Source organism: Leiobunum rupestre, chromosome 3, assembly GCF_980474605.1.
Source record: "Leiobunum rupestre chromosome 3, qqLeiRupe1.1.hap1, whole genome shotgun sequence".
Classification (NCBI taxonomy): domain Eukaryota; kingdom Metazoa; phylum Arthropoda; class Arachnida; order Opiliones; family Sclerosomatidae; genus Leiobunum; species Leiobunum rupestre.
The window spans coordinates 61,678,586-61,694,475 of NC_143386.1; the positions used below are offsets into that span (position 1 = coordinate 61,678,586).

At 37.4% G+C, this 15,890-nt stretch overlaps 1 protein-coding gene across 1 annotated transcript; it reads right to left on the reverse strand.

Moving 5' to 3' along the window:
* Nucleotides 1-267: 267 nt before the first annotated feature.
* On the reverse strand, nucleotides 268-14,483 carry LOC149953714 (uncharacterized). Its single transcript, XM_090168918.1, has 14 exons — nucleotides 14,410-14,483; nucleotides 13,730-13,908; nucleotides 12,487-12,740; nucleotides 10,905-10,967; nucleotides 10,078-10,185; nucleotides 9,894-10,009; nucleotides 9,761-9,822; nucleotides 2,985-3,037; nucleotides 2,536-2,639; nucleotides 2,303-2,459; nucleotides 1,561-1,726; nucleotides 1,389-1,498; nucleotides 1,283-1,324; nucleotides 268-281 (listed from the first exon to the last, which is right to left on the reverse strand). The coding sequence occupies exons 1-11, from the start codon at nucleotides 14,471-14,473 to the stop codon at nucleotides 1,600-1,602; spliced, it is 1,287 nt and encodes a 428-aa protein (XP_090025044.1). The 5' UTR covers nucleotides 14,474-14,483; the 3' UTR covers nucleotides 268-281; nucleotides 1,283-1,324; nucleotides 1,389-1,498; nucleotides 1,561-1,599.
* Nucleotides 14,484-15,890: the final 1,407 nt, after the last annotated feature.

The window sequence follows — 15,890 nt, forward strand, 5'->3', positions numbered from 1 at the left end:
GACCAACATTTCACAACGGCTTTTGCAATCTGAAAATAAAAAAACTACTAATTTATAAGGCCTAATTTTTTAAATTAATATTTCTGCTGTGTACCTCGTCTTTCCCTCTTATGGCCAAGAAAGTGTCCATTTGTCCAGCGGCGGACATTTCCTCAGAGTCCTCTCCCGACGCCGAGGACCTGACGGCGAACAAAGTGGACTCCTCGAATTCTTTCAGGCTTTCTTCGATTTGAACAAAGAGTGTGATCGGCAATTCCATCTTTGATATCTCTTCCACAGCTCTGCAAACACACCGTTGAGTTAGAATTTACTTTATTATAATACTAGCTTTAATACCCGCCTTCGCCCGGGCCCTGATTTTTTAATGAATTAGATCTGATTTGTACGTAGGAAAGGTAAACGCTGTAGCAAAAACGCAACACGCGTAGCAAAAACGTAACACACGTAACATAAAGTCCTGAACTATTTAAAAATCCCAACTAAACCTCCCCTTCTACGAAGTTCCTTTTTTCACACTAACTCTCCTTCTACGAATTCCACAATAACCCGTTAAAAAAGTTTAAAGGGTGGGACGGGCGCAAGGAGCTCAAGAATGGAGATAAGGGAAGCAAAGGGGTGGAAGTCGAAAAAAAAATAGAAAGCCGAGACCAGCCTAAAAAAGATAAGGGAAGCAAAGAGGCGAAAGTCCAAAGTCGAGTAAAATAAAATTGAGTTATGAGTAAAAGTTAATTATATTAATAACCATGTCGGGTATTTGGAATTAGGCCCGTTTAGTTGGAAATCAGGCCCTGAACATTGAGTTAAAATTTCAAAGCTCTAGAGCTAACCGTTCTCGAGTTTATTGGAGCATGACATACAAATAAATAAATAAATAAATAAATAAATAAAAGGACAAACTTTAAGACTTATAGCTATAGATATAATTTAGTTATACGATAGTTAAAGGTTATTTTGTTTTGAAATTGTTTAACATCAGCTGACATCGATCTTTCGTTCTTACAATAGGCCTCTTGAAATTCAAAACTCAAAAAATGGCAGAGAGTACTACATTCGGTATACTTTAAGTGATGCTGAGTATTCTTCCGCGATTTACCGCGATTATAGCTCCTATTCAAATCTATCTGGAAGGAATACGATGCATTTTTACATCTTATATGGATACTTATTACGTAAAACATACATTATTTTCTTATTTATGATAATGACTCCACCCGCGGAGTAAAGCTAAAATGATCAAATAAAGGACATAATACACGAAGAGGACTAAAAACATTTTCCATACCTTTGGCAGACGTCTTTCAAATCTTTGTTATTGTTATTACACCTGCAAACACCATAACATGTTTTACTTAAAATTAAAAATATATTAATAAAAATATTTGTCAGACCATGCAACATCCTGCAAGCCAATGCCGGCAAGTTTATTGCGGACCCCATTCTGTTCAAGGAACGTTTCGTACCCTGCAGTTGTGATCACAAATCCTTTGGGGACAGAAAACTGAAAGAAAATTAATAAATTGAAGATTAATTCTTTAAGCAACGAGCACGCGTTTAGCTTACTATTTCTTTATCTTCTGAAGACTGCGTGAGTTGAGCCAATTAAGATCCTTTTCCGCCGGTGTTCTCAACACTCTGGCAATCCTGGTCGCTTAGTTTCAAAATCAATTTCTTACTGATGACCGGTAATGGTTTTCGAATTATTTTTCTTTTCAAACTCAAGTCAGTACTGCGGTATAAATAGTTGAATAAAGTTATTGGAGTATTTACTGAATCTAAAATTTCCCTTTGTCATTCTAGAAACTAATCTCAGTAAACCTTTATGTAAGTAATAGGCGAAACTATAACGTCCAGGGGGCTGAAAAGATGGTAGTCACGTGACTTTGAAGAAAACTGCAGCGCCATCTATCCTAAGAAATACGGATTATTATTCATTTTCTTTTGCTAGTGTCGGTTTAAATTTTGATCGATTCATCTAAATAATATAATAATTATTATTATTTAAAACATCTTGTGGAAGTTAATTAGCTGCCTGCAGTATCTGGAAGGAATATTTTTTTTTACCGTCGCACTGCCAACTATGAACACGAGTTAACGAATCGAAGTTGGCTGTGATATGGTAGTCACGTGATTTTGTTTTCCCATTTTAACAAGTTGGTTAAGACCAAATTTACTTTATATTTTCACCTATTGTCGTACATAGGGAACTGACACAATTATGTAAAACATAACTATACATTTGTGGGATTTATTTCATGAATAAGACATTATATCTCCATAGATTACGAATGCGGTTGGTACTAACTCGAAATAGCTTTCCAGAGTGATAGAGTGTCCCTGGTCGTCTTCATTCAATTTAGCTGAGGCGAAATCCAGAAACATCACGGTCCCAAAGTCCCGCTCAGTTCTTAATTCGAACGTGTCCTTCCCTTTTGGGATGGTCAATTGAAAGTCGAGCTTATCTAGGATTTGGTTTTGAAAACTTGGATGTCACTTCGATGAAATCAGATTATTTAATTTATAAAGAAATTAAAGAACCTTTTTTGATCATCATTTTGGTTTCCTCGGCTTTATCCTCTGTTGAAATGTTTTCCAAAGAAACTTCCAAACAATTTGAATAAACAATGTTACCATAAACCAGTCTGCAATATTAAACAACTATTACTTGGATAAAGAAGGATATATTAAATAAATTAATTTTATTAATTGTTTTCCGTATGCCCAAAAATTTATTAATATAAAGTTATGGACTATGACTTTCTTAAAACGATCTTCTATATTTTCCCTCGACCATAAAAAAGGGGAAGGAAAAACGTCACCAACGTGTATCGAGATACCTGCCCGTGTTGATTGACTTTTAAGGAGTATCTGGCAGACTTGCATTGTAAGAAACGCTAAATATTATCATAACCGAGTAATTGGTTTTAAGCATAATAAATACTTTTTGGTTGTCTCTATTGAAGGTATCAGGTAGATTGAAAATTTACCTTTTATCACCGTTGCGGTGTTTTTCTTCTATAATGTGAACGTATTCGCCTTCCTTTAAAAGTTTAAAAAGACAATTTTAGCACAATAATACCAGTTGACCAGCCTAATAATTTGCTATAATTATTACGGGTTTGCAAATACCATATTTTGTACATAGATTTGAATAGCAAATAATTTTCGAAATGACATGCAAAAACTAGGGTTTTAAATTAACCAATTTATTGATACATTGTCTCTCATCATTTACTGTTCAAAATGCATTTTGAAATGGCAAAATGCAAAATATCATTTTATACTTTGCATGTTGAGTTATGAAGATAATATTTTGCATTTTACATTTTGCATTTGAGTTATGGAGAAAGTATTTTGCATTTTGAGTTATGGAGAAAGTATTTTGCATTTTGAGTTTTGGAGGAAGTATTTTGCATTTTAGTTATGGAGAAAGTATTTTGCATTTTGAGTTATGGAGAAAGTATTTTGCATTTTGAGTTATGGAGAAAGTATTTTGCATTTTGAGTTACGGATAAAATATTTTGCATTTTGACGTGTCGACGTATTTATCTTTTCATTTTTTTTATCAATGTATAAAGTTTGTTTTTATTCCCCAAATGAATGGTATATAAAGAAAAGTACAGCAACCCTAAAGCACTTCTGGCGATGTAATCTAAATGCATAGTTCCTCCTTTTTGTAAATAAATATGTTTTAATCGTAACTTTCGCATAGTATTAATTTTCTCTACAACTTCAACAACTTCGAACTGCACGATACAACAATGGCGACGGGATACGGGATGAACCAATAGATTAGATTTTGCTGTTCCTGCTGACGACTGCTACAACTGCTAGTTCTTACTGAAGATCCCTACAATTACCAACATCTTCAGCACTACTCAAGTCATCATGCCTTCTACCGGAACATTTCAACAGTTTGATGGATCTAGTGAAACATGGACCTTATATGCAGAGAGAATGGAGCTGTATCTGAAAGCGAACAAAATTACTGATGAAAACTTGAAAGTTGCGACATTCCTGACATTACTTGGACCGAAGACTTACGCCTGCCTGAGAAGTTTGGTAAGCCCGGCGAAACCTGCAGATAAACAGTATGACGATTTAGTCACCATACTCAACAATCATTTTGATCCTGCACTATCTGAAATCACCGAACGCATCAATTTCGGTAACCGGAAGCGAGCTAACGGCGAATCAGTTGCGTCGTTTATTGCAGAATTACGTCGGCTAGCCAGATTCTGCAACTTCGGGACTAATCTCGATACGATGCTCCGAGACCGATTAGTAGCTGGAATCGAAAACGAAGATATACAGGGACGATTTCTTCTAGTACCAGCAGCAGATTTAACGCTACAGAAAGCCATAGAAATTGCCATAAGTATGGAGTCCACTGCTAAAAACCTTTCAATTCTGAAAGACAAGCCAACTACAGCTGAACCAGAACAGATCAATGCACTTTCCTCCAAAGCTACTGGACGACGTGGTAATGAATTCCAAAGTAGAAATTCTAAACCCGTTTATCGTTCTAGAAATCAGTGCTACAGATGTGGAAAGCCTGACCACCGAGCCGACAAATGTGAGCACATGAATACCCATTGTTCCTACTGCCAAGAGAAGGGTCATTTGGCTCGCGTATGCTTATCTGCGGAACGAGACAAGAGAAATAAGAATGACAACAATTTCGAAAAACCAAAGTACCACAAACTACACTCCTTAGAACAAGCGTCAAACCAGTCCGGAAGCTCGACTCACCAGGATAGTAAGAAGAATGACTCTAATGAATACTCATTATTTCAACTTACCACACTAGACCCAGCGCCGAAACCATACCTATACGAGTTTCAAATCAATGGCGAGAAAGTTACCATGGAGCACGATTCCGGAGCTGCCTACACAGTAATGTCCATCGAGACATATCAGAAGCTTGGAGAGAAAACCAATTTACCAGATTTGCTACCAGCGCCCACGACACTTCGATCTTATACGGGATTTCTTGTTGAAATCAAAGGATATGCCATAGTCAATTCTACTTACCAGAACGTAAGCAAGTCTCTTCCCCTTTTAATTGTCTCTCATCCTGGTTCAAGCTTGTGTGGCCGAAACTGGATCGAAGCCTTCAACCTAGCTCCACGACAAAATCGTATACACTGGACCACTTCCGACTCTACCGATGTCCGTATTAATGAAATACTAACGAGGCACAGTAAACTGTTTTCACCTGGTTTGGGAAAAATCAAGGGAGTTCAAGTTCACCTGCATAGACAAGGCGACGTCAAACCTCGCTTTTACAAACCGAACTCTGTACCGTTTGCGTATCGAGAAAAAGTTAATAGCGAATTAGACCGACTTCAATCCGATGGAATCATAGAATCAGTTGCAACGTCAGAATGGGCTGCACCGATTGTCGTCGCGCTCAAGCCAAACAACGCAGTCAGAATATGCGGAAGTTTCAATCTTACGGCCAACATAGCTACATCTACCGAGCAATATCCTCTGCCAAAAATCAACGAACTCTTTTCTAACCTTAACGGTGGTCAACGTTTCACGAAACTTGATCTCAAGGATGCCTACAATCAAATAGAGCTTGATGAAGAGTCAAGAAATCTAGTGGTAATAAATACTCAAAAGGGACTTTTCAGATATACCAGATTGCCGTTCGGAGTCTCATCAGCTGCTGCTGTATTCCAAAGACACATGGAACAAATTCTTGCCGGTATTGACAGAATAGCAATTTTTCAAGACGACTTGCTTTTGACTGGTAGAAGCGACGAAGAACATATCAGTACCTTAGAGAAAGTTCTCTTTCATCTGGAAAATTCTGGAGCAAAGTTGCGAAAAGATAAGTGTGAGTTCATGGTCGAGTCAGTCGAGTACCTGGGACACGTACTTGATGCTCAAGGTCTACACCCATCGCAGAAACACCTGAAGCCTATTACTGAAGCGCCGATTCCAAAGAACGTTCCTGAACTTCGCTCATTTCTGGGACTTGTAACGTACTACGCTAAATTTGTCCCAAATATGTCTACATTATTGGCACCGCTCTACAAACTTACACGCAAGGGTGAAGAATGGATATGGGACTCTAGTGCTGCAGATTCCTTCCATCGAGCCAAGGGAGTTTTAACTTCGCATTCTGTTCTAGTGCACTACGATCCAACTAAGCAAATTACTCTTGCTTCTGACGCCTCACCCAATGGAGTTGGAGCTGTTCTTTCACACGTTGAACCTGATGGCCATGACAGACCTATTGCCTTTACCTCACGAACTCTAAGCAAAGCCGAGCAGAACTATAGCCAAATTGAAAAAGAGGCTCTCGCTCTAATCTTTGGGGTTACCAAATTCCGTGAGTACATTCTTGGAAGAAAATTTACATTACTTACAGACCACAGTCCACTTGCTACTCTACTGAATCCTGCAAAACAAATACCTACCACAACTGCTGCGAGAATTCAAAGATGGGCAATCACATTGGCTGCCTATGACTACGTTATAAAATATCGACCTGGTTCCAAGAACGGAAACGCAGACGCTATGAGTCGACTACCATTACCGACACCAGATATCATTCCACCGCAACCATCTGAGTATATTATGCTACTTGACGCCTTGCGCCAGTATCCAATCTCATTCAAAGACATTGGACAAGCTACTCTATCTGATAACACTCTATCTCAAGTTCTGAAGTTCATCGAAGACGGTTGGCCACGGAAATCTCCGACTGATGACATGAAAGCCTTTTCAGTCGTCGAACAGAATTGACTTCAGACTCTCATATTATTATTTGGAATAATCGAATTTTTATTCCGAAGCAGTTTCGATCTACTATCTTAGACGAGTTGCACGTTGGACACTTTGGCATGACCAAGACAAAACGACTAGCCAGAACTACAGTCTGGTGGCCAAACCTCGACGCTGACATCGAGAAATTAGTTTATTGTTGCCATGAGTGTCAGCAACGAGCAGCGATGCCTCCGAAAACAACTACTCATTGGCCTAAAACTTACTTTCCTATGGAGCGAGTACATGTTGATTATCTAGGACCTATTGGCACCAACATGATCCTGGTATTTCAAGACACGTATTCTAACTGGTTAGAAGCTATTGCAGTCAAATCATGTTCATCGCAAGTTACCATTGAAGTTCTCCGAGACATATTTTCACGTAACGGACTACCTTCTTGCCTCGTAACTGATAACGGTACGAACTTTACCAGTAACGAATTTGTCACTTTCACGAATCGAAATGGCATCAAACATTTGACAATAGCACCCTACCATCCGCCATCAAATGGACACGCGGAAAAAGCTGTCTCAACCATTAAGAAAGGACTTGCAAAAATTAAAGAAGGTACTATAAAATCACGCCTAGCTAAAATATTGTTTTCTCACAGACGTCTGCCAAACGAGGAAGGATATACACCCGCCTCGCTGTTTCTCAATAGAGAACTCCGTAGCCGATTGGACTGTTTACGACCTCCACTGAAAAGTAACGAGCGAGAAAAACAAGAAAACATCAACAGTTCCTTTAAACAAGGTGATACCGTCTGGACTCGAAACTACGGTAAAGGTCCAAAATGGTACGAAGGTACAATCTTAGCGCCGATTGGAAATGCGATGCTCTCGATTCAAACACCTGCCAGAAACCTGAGACGACATGTCAATCAGACAAGACTTCGTTCAATTCCTTGTTCAAATCAGCCACAACCAGACAACCCACCTGATCCAGTACCCAGAGCAACGCATCAGCCTCCACTTCCAAATTCTAGCCATCACCGCGCCGTAGCAGACATAAAGACCGCCTCGGTTCCACAAACACCTAGACGGTCATCCAGACAACCAAGGAAACCGGAAAGACTTCAGTATGACTAAAATTTTCTTGGGGAGGAAATGTGACGTGTCGACGTCTTTATCTTTTCATTTTTTTTATCAATGTATAAAGTTCGTTTTTATTCCCCAAATGAATGGTATATAAAGAAAAGTACAGCAACCCTAAAGCACTTCTGGCGATGTAATCTAAATGCATAGTTCCTCCTTTTTGTAAATAAATATGTTTTAATCGTAACTTTCGCATAGTATTAATTTTCTCTACAACTTCAACAACTTCGAACTGCACGATACAACACATTTTGAGTTATGGAGAAAGTATTTTGCATTTTGAGTTATGGAGAGAGTATTTTGCATTTCAAAAAAAAAGCATTTTGAACAATCCTGCTGAATGGTTTCGAAGATAGTTTATAATCAAATTCCTGAGTGCCCAATTGCCCAAAATGATATTGCGACCGAGGTGGTTTTAATTTATCATTTATTGATAAATTAACGGTTTCGGAGAAATTAAATGATCCACATTTTGGGCCCATATTACCCAAATTGATTTTACCACTGCGAGGGGTTTTCATTATCTAGTTATTAATATATCATTTATATGCTCGTGCATCATTTACATTTTGATGTATAATTTATCTGTTGGAGCATCATTTACATTTTGATGTATCTTTTTCATGTTGGTGCATCATTTAAATTTTGATGTATTACTTATATGTTGGTGTATCATTTACATTTTGGGCAAAATATCAACACACCAATGCATGTTAAAAAAAAATTTATCTATTGTTTTGATATTTTAGACTTAAATTATTTTGCAGAAATGAAAATTCGCGGAAATATTAATTTTGTGAAATTAACGTTATTTATCGTTACTTGCCGCCTAAATTCGGCCCGCTTAATTGTTGTAGGTGAAATACGATACGCGATGGGCTTAAAAGAAAAAATATGTAATAAAAGTAAAACATTGTCGAAGTCGCCAGCGTGCTATCTTTACAATTTCAACGGTTTTCCCGTTGTTTTCACAATACCAAAATATAATCATAGACTAAGGGTTGACATTTTGAAAATGGCAAACTAACATCACCTAACGAATTCCAGCAAAAACAGCATCTCCCCAATGTGTTAAGAATAACGAGGACAATCATTATTCGCGCACATGCTTAAAACCTGTGCCCCCGTACCGCTCCAAAACAGCGAGTCTAGATTTAATATAATCAACATCGGCGTTGTCGCCAGGTTAAAGTTAAAGCTTATTTTACAAAACTTTTAAAAACAATATTGTTTATGAAACCTCGAGTACGTATAAGAGATTCTGAGTTTGTTGGAACGATGGCCAACATCTGATTGTAAAGAGAAAAAATTAGTAAACCCAGATTCTGTTTGTCAATCGTGCAGCCTCTTTAAAATATTAAACTGAAGTAGTAGGAACTACATGTACATGTATTGGTTCCGTGTACGATTTCTATAAATACCTGGTGGAAATGAAAAAATACTTTTGCCATTTCCTTTTGTCAACGAATTATATTAAGACTAAATAAAGGTGAATTAAAAATTTTCCCCGTTTGCATATTTACGAATTGAAATCCTTCAGTTACTGGACTAAAAGTCAATTAAATTTCTTTAATCGAGGAGCGTAGCGCGTAGAGAAGGGTCCTCACTTATTTTATTTTACTTTAAAAATAATGTTGGTGTAGGCGGTCATTATTATGCTCTTTTTAAAAGTGGTACTAAAAATAACACTAATCAAAATGGCAAAGTTGGTTACGGTTGTTTAGTATTCCCCCGCAGCTGTTATTTTTCGGTCTTTTCAATTGTATTTCTCACAATATAATTTACCACCTCCTTCCGACAGCTTCCAAATTAAAATAATTAAGGCGATAACGAATCAAAATGTAAAGTTTCGACAGATGATATACAAAAACAGTACAAGACCTACTTACAAACATGTAGGCGAAATATTCTTTCGATATTAGCGCGGCGTTACTTTGATCAGCGTCAGTTTCTAAAGATAAGAATCAGTTTAGTTTAATCAAAATCAAACGTCAAAGCGACGAATACGGTGCTCGAACCCACCGTAAAATCTCTGTCTGCCTCCCCACAAAACCACTTCCGTCTCAGGTCCTCCCTCAACCGAAACTGTTCCCATTAAATTTCCAGCTTGATCAATGGAGTTCTTGGTTTGCGGAATTCTGTTAATATATGTAAACGTATTAGACCTTACTTCAAAGGTAGAACTAACATTAATATCATCTTTTACATGTCTTCGGTGGGAAACCATCCGATCCACTTTTGTCCCGCCAGTTGTTTGGCCAATATACTAATTGGGACATCTTGGCTATCCATTGGGGCCGAAGATGCTATCCATCTGAAAGACGAATTGTATCGTGAATTGTTGCCAAGTGAATGGTTAGCGGTTGGTTTTCGAGCAGAGATAGCACTATTTAAATAATCTTTGGATAAGATAGCTAGTACAAAAGCGGGACAGTAAAATAACTGGCAACTGCTGACGTAGTTTTTTTAAGAAACTTTTTCCTTTTCCAAAAAACCTATTTTGTAAGAAACATTTAACGAATTTTCGTGGGGGGTCATTCGCTACACAGTGAACTAAAACCACCTCCATACAGTTATATTTGCTTTGTATTTGAAATCTAGATTTCATGGCAGCCCAAACGAGAATGAATAACGTTATTCGGGCCAGTTTTATATTTCGCAAAAGGGTTACATTGATGTCTTTATTGATACTTAAATGAAAAGCGTTTTTGATAAAGCTAATTCCTAATTTTAACATGGATTAACTAAGTAGCTTCGTAGCAGTTAGTTAATCCATGCTTTTAACGTTCAGTCGAATTTCGTGAATTTTGAAAAGTTCCTGAGCTTGAAGACAACTCAGAGTCAGCTGGGGTTTGGGACCACACAACTCTGGAAACAGTATTTTCTTGTTTTTGAAAATTTATCATAAAAAAGGGTTCACTAATACAAATGGCATCCTAAAAAGTGACTTTGGGACATATCACATAGGGAGAAATTAACACCCATTGCACATAATGTCTCTAATTGTGATAAAATTATTATTACAAAACTTACATAAAACTAAATTTCACGTGAACGTCTTGAGTCTCTTTGAGAGTCGAACCCTTATATGATTCTCTATAAAAAAAAAACGAAATGGTTGCTATAAAATATCAAAAAAGATTGAGCAAATTTTCTATTTAGGTAGAAATGCTCGCCATAAAAGTCCAGGATGTTTATTTCTTTAATTAACCGCTAAGGAGTTCTACAAAAATCCCTCTATCGCAAATATTATTCCCGTGAAACATGCACCTTCACGAGTTCTTCCAAATATTTAACGTACCGGGAAAAACATATTGCGGAGAAAATCATTTTAATTTTTACATTTTTCACCGAGGGGTGATAATTTTCCTCCCCGTGAGATCTCGCCAAAAAGCGTCAAATGTAAAAACAAATGACTAAAGACGGTGGCTTACGAGAATCTCACGAACGTTGTAAACTAAGCCTTTGACAATAAATATTATTTTTACACGATTTCACGAAAATATATAACGGATTAACGGGATAAAAGATTTGATTTATAATCTAAAAGGAAATATTCCATTGGCAATTAATTTTCCATTCTGTATTCTCCGAAATTAATTTTTCGTCTACAAAAATATCATTCTGTTTATTTTCTTCAGCATCAAGTAAACTGACTATAATAATAGCGGTAATTGTTCTTTATAATTTCCCCCACTTTTTGACCAAGTGAGCATGCTCGAATGGTTAATCCACCCCTGCAGCCCGGGTGTTGAAAATAGTACGGTGAACCGTTATTTCGTGTAAACTTCCGCGGTTTCACCGTAAATTAGCGCTTATTCATTGGAGCCTGCGAAGGTACATGTTTAACTTTTATGGTCTAGAGGAATTTTCTATAGTAAGATAAACAGGGTGTTTCAAAAGGTTATGCAAATGGTTTAAGGAGTTGTAGATGTGAGTTGTATTCCCATTTTCCTACGACGAGTTATAAGAGCGCCAGAGAGCTTCAAAGTGTGGACTACTAGCCCTTGGAAGAAGGCTGCAACAAACGCCAAACCAAGCAGCAAGGACTTTAAATACTGTCACACGAACCCAAACCTTAATGTTCGCGTTTCCCCTCTGCTTGGCTTGGCGCTTGTTGCAGCCTACTTCAGGCATACTTCTCAACTCACCCCCTACAATTCCTTAAAATTTTTGCACAACCTTTTGAAACACCCTGTATATACGCTTTACTTACCAATTATGTGTTCAGGCTAACACAAAATATGTAGGCCTCATGATACCCGGAAAGAAAACCACGCCCCTCGGTCGGGGGGGGAGGCTTTCTCTTCGTCAAGGTGGAGAATATCTTCCGTGATTCATGAAAACAGGGGATATAGTTGCAGCTAGAACCGAACTGGCCAGGTTGACTGGTCGGCGATCGCCGAGGGCCCCCGGCTCACCAGGGCCCCAAATTACTTATAATAAATTTTTCCTAAAGGTCCTTGAGACGCGTTTGACGTTTCAAATTAATGTGCACGTCTAATCTAGTACATTTATTTGTTCAGTCTCTAGCTGAGGGCCCCCAAAGGAGCCAATCCGGGTCTGGCAGCTACATATTCTCCGTTAACGTAATTACATTCTTGGCATGACTAACCGGAGTATTCCGTTGAATGAGATCCTCCATTTGCGAAAGGGCATAATGCAGCTGACGCGTAACCCGGCAGCGGCGAAGCAACTGGCGTCGGTTGTCGGAGCCCTCCGCAACCCTTCCTTGGGCAACTCGAAGACCCTTCCATCGGTCGTTTTGAGGTGAATCCAGACACTGGCTTCGTCGTTCTTCGTTGAGATGCGAACCGCCAATCGTTGCCCCTTCGAGTTGAAGCCGAACACAAATAAGCCTTCGCATTTCTGAAAAATAAAAGGTATTTCTCAATTAATAATGCTATACAATTCTGATTGTCCGGCATTCGCAACAGAGGCTTTCAACGCAGATAGAGCTAATTCAATAAAAAGAGATTCAAATAAAAATATTTGAGAAAAAATATTATTTATCAATTATATTTGGATTGGTCGACGTACCCCCAAAAATGGTTGTCAATAAGTAAAAATAGATTCATATAAATCACAATGTTTGGGAAAATTGTAGAGAAACCAGAATGTGTGTTCTTTTGCTTCTAGCTCAACGATTTCAATGAATTAATTTGTTTAAACTGCCTCGAATACAATTTATTTGTCTATTGGACGATTTAGTTTTACGCTGTGAATTTTATTTTATGTTCACTCAGAAGAAGGATCCAAGAGGTGTGAAAACACATTATTATGATCAGAGTAAGTTGTTCCTCGATATTCACAATCGTTCGTGTTCAGTTTATTTTTGTGGTATTATTTGGATTTGGAGCGCACCAATATTGAATGCGCACTACTCCATGAAGATATTACTGAAACTGCTAGTATTAGACTCATAACTAAACTAGTACTATATTATTCAGTGATTAATTGTCCATAACCCGAATAGTTTGAAAGTTATTTACCAACTTACAAGTTACATTAGTACCAAGCTACTGCGACTGATTTTCCTTTATGGTTCAATGGTCGACACACGAGTTACCGCACAATATCCCTAGTAACGCTACAAAAAAGGAGTCAATAAACTATCCTAACTTATAGTCTAATAATCTATTTTTCTAAGGCAGGAGTGAGCTACTTTGAATAAATGAACATTGAAATTGAATTCAATTGGTAATTTGAAACGCAGTATTTAACGTTAAGCCGGTCGTGTGACACTAACTTAATTATTCCATTTCTAAGTCGGATGCCATTAGGAGATAGATTGGAGATAGTTCTTGAAGCCCTTAAAGAGCGCTAAAATGAAAAAGATAGTTTAAAATGGAACCTACATCTTGATAGTCTTTTTGACGGTATTCCAATTCTTGCTCTTCGTCTGGCAGCAGAATGTTGACTTTCCTGACGTCCGTCGTGCTGCAGAAGTCATAGTTATCCAGACGAGACCTCTCTTTGCACCTGACGTTTTTTAAATAGTACTCAGCCAAGATCTCCTTAACCGCAAACATTTTACCTTTCAAAAAACAGAGTAACCATAAATTGATTAATGTCACAATGATACGAGATGCCCTGGAAAAAGTAAGCTTTTTAGGCATAAAACAACAGGTAATTATAAGAAATGATGTGATTTTTCAAATGTCATGTTCTAGAGACAATAAGCTTATTTTTTTTATACTAAACCAGATTTTTCACCTTCTACCACCGCCAAAATAGAATTTAACTAAACCAAACTTTATCAAAAAGGTCAAACATCTTGTGTGCCTAAACAAATATTTAACTCAACCACATTTCCAATAAAAATATTGTTAACAATGGTGTTAAAGTATATAATTATTTAATTTTAAAGATATTCATCAGTTAACGTAAATTGTTTGGCGTGTTGTGAAGTGGCTGTAATCGATTTGAACCACTGGCATTCGCTATCGACTTATAAAGAAATCCCAATAAACGGACACAGCCTAAACGGTAGCGCAAGCGATAAATCTTTTTCTATATAATGATATGAATGACTTACCCTCTTTGCAAGTAAATATTCTGTAAATGATGCAAATCACAGGAAGTCTTAGAAAAAATGCCATAATTTGTTGAAGCTAAAAAAACATTATGGGTGAATTCCATGGAAACCAAAACGAGCATAACTAATTATATTATCGGCACACACAAAAAGCTAAACTCTTATCATCTGTTCATTGAGAGGAACTTGGTGGGAGCTGATATAACCTTCCACTGTCTCTACAATATAATTTTTATCTGTTAATATTTTCGGTAACAAATCCGACTATTTTTTTCTTAAGAAGAACATTATCGGGAACTACAGAGTATATGTTTTCAATGAGGCTCGTTAATTTGTAACTTTTAGAGAAGTTTAAAACAATTTCACTGTTTTGAGCAATATATTTTTTTTACTTACAAGTCGTCAATGAGAAGAGTTGTAGAGCATGAGCCAGACTAACCCGGGGGACTAAATGCCAATGATGTTTTCATAAACATGGGTGCTTGAGGTAAGTGAAAAAGAGTGTAGTGGGATTCTGTTTCAAATAAGGAATTTTAGTGACATTTACTATTTGTATATTTCTTTTCTTAAAAAATTACATTAAAAATTGTAAAAAACCTCGTTATTATAATATATATATATTTATATACATATTATAAGCCAATTTACATTTTGGTTTCTCAAACATTCGCACTTAAATAATAAAGTCGATAGCAGCGCCATCTGTATTTCCAAAGCAATTAAATAAAAAATATATATAAAGTTTAAAATGTTATTTAAAAACCATAGGAAAAATTTTGGTATAGAAAATATTTCAAAAAACATTAAAGGTATTAATTATAAAACACAGGTGGCGTTAGGGTAGTCTTATTTTTCATCAAGGTTGGCGGTCATCAGCACGTAAAACCGGCCGGAATATGGGGGGAGGGGGGTGCCAGAGAATGCTCAGCGCCCCCAAATGAATACTTGAGCAACCCCAACCCACCCGATCCAAAACAAAATCGATTGCTCAAGCAACTCAACTACCAAAGTTCTAATTCATATAACATCGGTTACCTATATTTAAAAAAAATATTATGTTTTCAACGAAGTCGAAATTCATAATATAAAAAATAACAAAATAAAGCCAATTTCGGTATATTTATTAATTTCAGGAGTGGAAGTTAAAAATTTCGATTTTTAGTATCAAGGCATTGGCGCCCCCCAAAATATTTTGAGCACCCCGGAGTTTTTTCGGCTGGTTACGGGCCTGGTATAAACAGTTCGCTTCAATAGCACATACGAAGGTACGGTGAGCTCCAACCACTGTAGATATATATACACTGTGCTGCCAGATTGACGGTGCTATTTGGAGCCCATAATAGTGAGACGTTTCCGTATTCGTGTCGGTCAATGGCAAGCGGTGGTTTACGGGAGAAACGAATTCACTTTCTTTTTTCACCGAGTGGTTCGGCACACGCCAGCAGGGCCGTAACCAGGGGGGGGGGGCGGTCGGGCCGCCT

Coding starts and splice junctions, on each gene's coding strand:
- LOC149953714 (XM_090168918.1), bottom strand. CDS start 14,473: ATGGCATTTTTTCTAAGACTTCCTGTGATTTGCATCATTTACAGAATA. Junction 10,186..10,904: donor CACGTGAAATTTAGTTTTAT/GTAAGTTTTGTA, acceptor TTCGTCTTTCAG/ATGGATAGCATCTTCGGCCC. Junction 10,010..10,077: donor TGGTTTCCCACCGAAGACAT/GTAAAAGATGAT, acceptor ATATATTAACAG/AATTCCGCAAACCAAGAACT.